This window comes from Anastrepha ludens, chromosome 4 (assembly GCF_028408465.1).
Source record: "Anastrepha ludens isolate Willacy chromosome 4, idAnaLude1.1, whole genome shotgun sequence".
Lineage (NCBI taxonomy): Eukaryota > Metazoa > Arthropoda > Insecta > Diptera > Tephritidae > Anastrepha > Anastrepha ludens.
The window spans coordinates 130,146,601-130,153,651 of record NC_071500.1 but is presented as its reverse complement, the minus strand read 5'-3'; the positions used below and the strand labels follow the sequence as shown (position 1 = coordinate 130,153,651).

General features: G+C 36.2%; 1 protein-coding gene across 1 annotated transcript; it reads left to right on the top strand.

The window, feature by feature from the left end:
• The first annotated feature begins 334 nt into the window (after nucleotides 1–334).
• On the top strand, nucleotides 335–988 carry LOC128862005 (uncharacterized). Its single transcript, XM_054100380.1, has 2 exons — nucleotides 335–469; nucleotides 524–988. The coding sequence occupies exons 1-2, from the start codon at nucleotides 335–337 to the stop codon at nucleotides 986–988; spliced, it is 600 nt and encodes a 199-aa protein (XP_053956355.1).
• Nucleotides 989–7,051: the final 6,063 nt, after the last annotated feature.

Here is a 7,051-nt window from a genome sequence, read left to right as displayed (position 1 = left end):
GCATTTTCCGTTTTTAAATCGTTTGACATGTCCTGTAAATCGTTCCGTTTTCGTTTTTTTTTCGAACATCAGCAAATCGTTTTGTCACCCTGTTCTGGAAATCGAAATCGTTAAAATTTTCCAGTTAAATTTTCGGCAACTTAAACGTTAGCGGTTTGTGGCATTCTTATGAACTGTTTGTTGAAATAAATTTATCAAAATGTGAGTATTTACTCAAAATAACTGCATATATTTATGTAAATAAAAGTGTTTATTTAAAATATTTAAAACATATTCAAAAACTTTTAGGGGAAAACACAAGAACTCCAAGCAAGAGCTAATTTTAGTCAAGTTTATGGAATCTCATCCAGATTTGGCGAAGAATTTTTCGAAGGGCGACAGAGTTGCTGTTGAGGAAAAGTGGAAAGAGCTAACGACGCTGCTAAATGCAGAAGGGCCGCCCATAAAAGATGTTAATGGATGGAAAAAAGTAAGTATTTAGTCAAATATTAAAATAAATGTTTTTGAGTTGTCTTTTTTCAAGATATGGTCTGACTGGAAGGGGTGCATTCGGAAAAAGGATGCCCATAACAATCTAGAATCGAGGGCAACAGGAGGTGGACCCTTTAATAAGCGTGTACTGACGAGCAACGAAGAATGCGTTGCAAGAACTTGTGGAATTTTTGCAGCCGCTGAGGGCATACACCATTCTAGAAGCTTTGGGACAGAAGTAAATAATAGCGCTATCGAATCTGAGGAAGAACGTCCCCAAACAAGTAGGGAAGCGGTGGCTACCCCGAGAGCTGCAAAAAGGCCACGAGTGTCAACGCAGGACAGCCTTCAGACGTGTTTGGCAACGGAATCTACTTGTATGGAGAAAATATCCACCACTTTAGATAACATTTGCGAAAACCAACACAAGATTGCAAAATCGCAGGAAGATGACAGGGAAGAGATTCGACGACTTTGTCGTGCTGTTGAGAAACAAAATGAATTGCTGACAAAATGAATCGCTTGAAGACTCAAAGTATAGAGCAAAAGCAAAGACATTACCTCAAAATGAAGCAGTTGCAACATGAAACAGTTAAAATTAAAATTAAAATGCTTGAGATAGAGACTAAAAAATAAATATAAAAGAATCTTATTGAACTGTTATGTATATACTTACTTTTAATATGAATAAATTTTATGTTTCATAATATTAAATTTCTAGCAATAGAGTCTCTTATATTTCTGCCAACACTATATAAACTACTGGTTTCCTCATTTTCAGCAATTTCCTCATCAATTGGATTGTTTTCTAATACGCTTTCTGTTTCAATGTCATCTATTTAATTACTCCTACATATGTTATGTAGTGCGCAACAAACATTTATTATCTTCACTTCCTTTCGCTGTTTCGGCTGTTTCGAACTTAAATTCGAATTTAAATGAAATCGGACGAATTACAGAACACCCAAAACAAAATCGTACGAATTGCCATTTCGGATCCGAATTGAAATCGCGCGATTTTCAGAACATGCCTGATAAGTTCATGTCCTCTAAACATAACATACATACACACATATACATGCAAATACACAGCGCACAGCGCCATTAAAACCAATTCCCTAAGCTTGGATTATCCTTGCAGGGTAATGGGTATTATAATAAAATGTCCGTGAGTACTCAGTCAAGTGTGAAATGCTAGAATGTTTGCCATGACTTTCCCTTTGTTCTGCTGCCAACATATTGTTTGTAGTACTTACTGGGCATATCTATGTGCCAGCACCCTTTGCATTGCAGAAAACAAACACAGTGTTTAAGCAATTCAGCCCTATGTTCGAGGCTTCGCCAGGGAATATGAAAGGAATTTTTATTTAAAAACTTGGTAAGATGAACAGGAGGATGTGACTTCTGACCTGATTCTTCCAAAGCCAAAGTGATCCTGTTCAGAAGACGATATAAGGTGGTACGGATTCAAAACTATCGAAGATTGCCAAAGGATTCTCGGAGAGTGGAGAAATATGAGGAGGGCATTAAAAAGTGGCAACTTTGCCATTTCAAAAAGGTGCAACTGCGTTTGACCTGCAGATACGCAAGCCAAACTGGGGTTAGTCACAATTTCGGCGTCAATCTAAACGATTACGAGGATTTTAGAAAATGGGAATTTAAAAGAACTAATGGATCTGCCAGACTACGATCTGATTAGGCTGGTAATGGCTAACTCAAAACACGGGCAATTCACCGCAATTTCTTCGATTGCACAGCTTCAATTTGTAATGAACCTATCGTCATGGACCGGAAAACTTTGCAAAATTTTCTAAGCAATTATGTTATACGAAAACTGTTGAAAAACTAGAAAATTTGTACGCAGTGAATAAAACACAACACATTTGGTAGAAATTCAAAACCGGAAGGGAAGACATGTTTATTCATCAAAGTTATAGATACATTGTATGAGCAGGGTTGCATTTAAGGGTGTAAAGGGTCGTTCTATTTTTCACTTCAATACTTTTCCTGAACGACACCTTTTTTTTAGATTATTTAAAAAATTTATCGTTAATTACATTATATGTCAATTCAAATTAAAGCATACCAAACAAATTTTATTTACTTTTTAATAAGACAAAGTGACTTGCAAATATTGATATGATTCACCTTAGATATACCTTTGGTTAGGATGTCCGCCAGCATGTCGTTAGTTGGTATGTAAATTAATTTAATTTTACCGCTGTCTAAGTGCTGTCGAATAAATTTACCCTTTATATCAACGTGTTTTGTGCGAGGTGAATATGAATTGTTCATAGCCACTTGTATGGCACTTTTATTGTCGCAGTAAAGAACCATCCCATTCGCCATATTTGGTATCAGCTCTTGTAGTAATCGCATTAGCCACGTTGCTTCTTGGATTGCTGATGTCATGGCCATAAATTCTGCCTCAGTTGATGACAGAGCAACAGTTCGCTGTCGTCGAGTCCACCAAGAGATCGGACCTCCTTGAAACATGAATATATAGCCCGTCGTCGATCGCCTTTCATCGAGGTCACTAGCCCAATCTGCGTCGCAATACCCAGTAAGATTGCTTGCTTTTCTGCTAAATACAAGACCGCTGTTTACGGTACCCTTCAAGTAACGCATCACGCGCTTTGCTGCAACCCAGTGTGCTTTTCCTGGATTTGTTGAAAAACGACTTAGAACGTTCACAGCGAAACTGATGTCAGACCGCGTTACTTGTGCTGCAAATAATGAGCACCCAACAGCTTGCATATACGGAATTTTACTCATCTCACGCTGCTCAGTAGGGCACATTGTGGCGCTCAAACGCTGATTCAAATCGATTGGTGTTGCAACTTGATTGCTATTTAACATTCCAAACCGATTCAACATATCTGTGATATACTGCGACTGGTCGACCGCGATGGTGCCCGCATTAATGTCTCTGGTGACACGCATACCCAACACTAAGGATACTTCACCAAGATCCTTCATACTAAATTCTGATGAAAGTTGCTTTTTTAGCATATTCATGCTGCACTCGTCGTTTGAAAACAATAAAACGTCGTCGACATATACGGCAACAAACAGCATCTTGCCGTTATGTACTTTGAAATACACACACTGGTCTACATTGCTACGTGTAAGACCCAACTTTAGCAAAGCGTTGTTGAACTTTTCATTCCACAGTCGGCTTGACTGCTTAAGTCCATACAAAGATTTCAGTAACTTACAAACACGGCCAGAACCATCTTCAAATCTACTAGGTTGTACCATGTAAATCTCGTCGTCAATCTCAGCATTGAGAAATGCTGTGACTGCATCCATCTGATGGATAAGTAGGTCATGTTTTGCTGCTACCGCCAAACGAAAACGCAAGGAAGTGTATCGAACTACAGGAGCAAACGTATCCTCGTAGTCAATACCTTATGTTTGATTACACCCTTTGATCACCAGCCTAGCTTTCCGTCGTATTACTGCGCCATTTGCGTCTGTTTTAGTTTTAAAAACCCACCTGGACTTGATGGCTTTCTTACCAGATGGCAGTTCACTCAAACACCACGTTTTATTCAAATAATGAGAGTTCATTTCACTATCAACTGCGGTTTTCCACTCATCCGCATGCTCACCAGCTAGAGCCTCTTCTAGCCTTTGAGGGTATGTACAAGGTGAACGATATGAAGTGTTACCAACTTCACACTGCTTGTATCTGTAAAACAGCTCATGACATCAACGTCAAAATTGTTCTAATGACAGTTCAATATATTGTTTATAAGCCATCAAAAGCATTTGCGTTTCAGTTTTGTTGAATTTTTTTTCTGTCATGGAATTCAAACGTAATAGTGTGATTGCGTTATATTTGGCTGAAAAATCACAACCAGCCATTGTTCGTGAGCTCAGTCACCTCAAAGTGAATAAAATGTTTGTGTATCGCACTATAAAACGTCAACAATGACACTGGTAGCATTGCAAAACGCTATGGAGGTGGACCAAAGAAAACCGCAACAATTTTGTCTTTGAAATCAATAATAAAATATAGCTTAAAAAAACTAAAAAACACGCTTTTATTGCTAATCGAACTAAAAGGTAGAAAATAAATTTTAATGACAAAGGGACCTATAATGAAGTAATAGCAAATCGAAGGATCAGTCATAGTCAACTACCTCAGAACAGAATTATAACAAAAATTAAGATACAAATAGAGTAATTCAAATTAGAGTTAAAAGCGTGGGATGCTTGATTTAGTAAATATTACAATCATTCTATTGGCAACTACCTATGTACAGAGGGTTATGAAAGTGAAGCAAAATGCATCCCACGCTTTTAACTCTAATTTGAATTACTCTATTTGTATCTTAATTTTTGTTATAATTCTGTTCTGAGGTAGTTGACTATGACTGATCCTTCGATTTGCTATTACTTCATTATAGGTCCCTTTGTCATTAAAATTTATTTTCTACCTTTTAGTTCGATTAGCAATAAAAGCGTGTTTTTTAGTTTTTTTAAACTATATTTTATTTTCTACTTTTTAGTTCGATTAGCAATAAAAGCGTGTTTTTTAGTTTTTTTTTTAACTATTTTTTATTTTTAGTATATGTAGGTGTTTACGAGTAATATACTATTACACAACCGCACACTAAATACTAACCTCAATGGTGGTGTGGAAACTAAAAATTCCCAATTTTTGTTTAAAAAAATACCCAATTCATGTTTCTACCGGTATGGCAATATTGGCAAATGTTATAAAAAATGCACATTTTTCAGCGCTCTCACGAGAAAAAGAGTTTCCCATCTAGTCATCTATGTTGTGTGTTCCGAGTCGATCAGATTTTTAGAAGCCAGTGAAAATTAAGCTCAAAAATTCCGTTACAGTCATTCATACATACAACCCGAGCTAATAAAAGTGTGTTAAAAAAATAAAATATTAATCCTGGCAATCCTAATAAGGATAATGGAAAATTTATCTCACATGTCTCACACTGCACTCGTTCTTCGTGACTATTTCGCCAAAAATTCCACGCATATCGTTCCGCAACCACCGCATTCGCCTGATTTGGCTCCGTGTGACTTCTGGCTATTCCCAAAACTCAAGAGACCACTACCGGAAATGGACTATTTGGAAAACTCGTTGGCATAAGTGTATTTCATCGAGAGGGCATTATTTTGAAGGGGATGAAATTGATTTATAAGAATAAATGACGATTTTTCATTTTACAACCAAATTCACCTTACTTTTTGCCCACAGGTAAAAAAAGAAAATATTAATCCTGGCAATCCCAATAAGGATAATGGAAAATTTTTATCAAATTATTGCATTGTCATCGGTCCTTATTAGGTGTGCAAAATTTCAAGTCGATCAGATTTTTAGAAGCCAGTGAAAATTAAGCTCAAAGATTCCGTTACATACATACATACATACATACATACAACCCGCCCTAATAAAAGTGTGTTAAAAACTAGTTCTACACAAAACAGATATGGTGTTTTGAATAGGTAACACTTCACCCTGTATATAAATATTTTTTGGTAAAACCAAACCATTTTTAAGAAACATAAATTTAAAAGATATTTCAAAACTAGTGCAATAAAATTTTGTATTATATTAGCTTCGCCTATATCGGTGTTTGTATTTTGGCCGCGAAAACCACTTCTGTTTTTGTCCAGTGTTCAATTTTAAATATTCAATATATAAGTTTATTCCGCAAAAGTGATATTATCGCCCTCAACGTACTCATATCAACTGCAACGCACTTACGAGTATACCAGCCTTTAGTCCAGCTCTCGAAACATTTCTGAAACACTATTTTCGAATCGCCATCAAAGCCGTTCTCGATTTTTTCATGACTTTCTTTCGGCTGTTAAAATGCGTTCCTGGTAGTGGTCAAACGGTTTTGACTCAATCAAACAGAAAAAAATTGCAGGGAACCATATCAGGTGAATTCGATGGCTAGTGGGTGGTATTCGTTTCGTTCTTGATCAAAAATTCACGGATAATGACAACACTATGCGATGGTGCCTTTATCATGATGCAAAATCTACGAGTTCTTTTCCCACAACCCCTTTCTTTTTTGGTGAATTGCTTCACGCAACCGTCTCATAAAGCCCAAATAGTATCCATTATTAACTGTCTGATCTTAGGGCAAAAATTCGTAGTGCATAATATACGATATTCATTAAAACCATTCATAGAAGCTCATGCTAAGACGATCTAACAAGTTTTTCACAATCAAAATCAATGATTTTATGGAATTAAATAAGAATAGTTTTAAAATCGTTACAGTAATTCTAGCAAGGCATTTTAGATTAAATCATCATTTTACTAATCTGGGATTATACTCTAATGGAAACATATTTCACCAGAGAAAAAAAACCCAATAAAATAGAATAAATATTAAAATTTATTGAGGAAGTTGAGCTAAAAAAATAGATCTTTCAGTTCGCAGTTCTAAATTCCCTCATAATAATAATTATAAGTGTTTTTGTATTGCCAATATTTTGCTAAATTGGTCCAGAAATATTTAAAAGGATTAAATTGGGAAATATTGTCCCACACACCGTATTCCCCAGACATTGCACCTTAGGATTACCATCTGTT

Excerpts from the sequence above, each read along its gene's own strand:
- LOC128862005 (XM_054100380.1), top strand. The coding sequence starts at position 335 with ATGGAATCTCATCCAGATTTGGCGAAGAATTTTTCGAAGGGCGACAGA. Across the intron at positions 470-523 it reads ATGTTAATGGATGGAAAAAA|ATATGGTCTGACTGGAAGGG; the intron begins GTAAGTATTTAG and ends TCTTTTTTCAAG.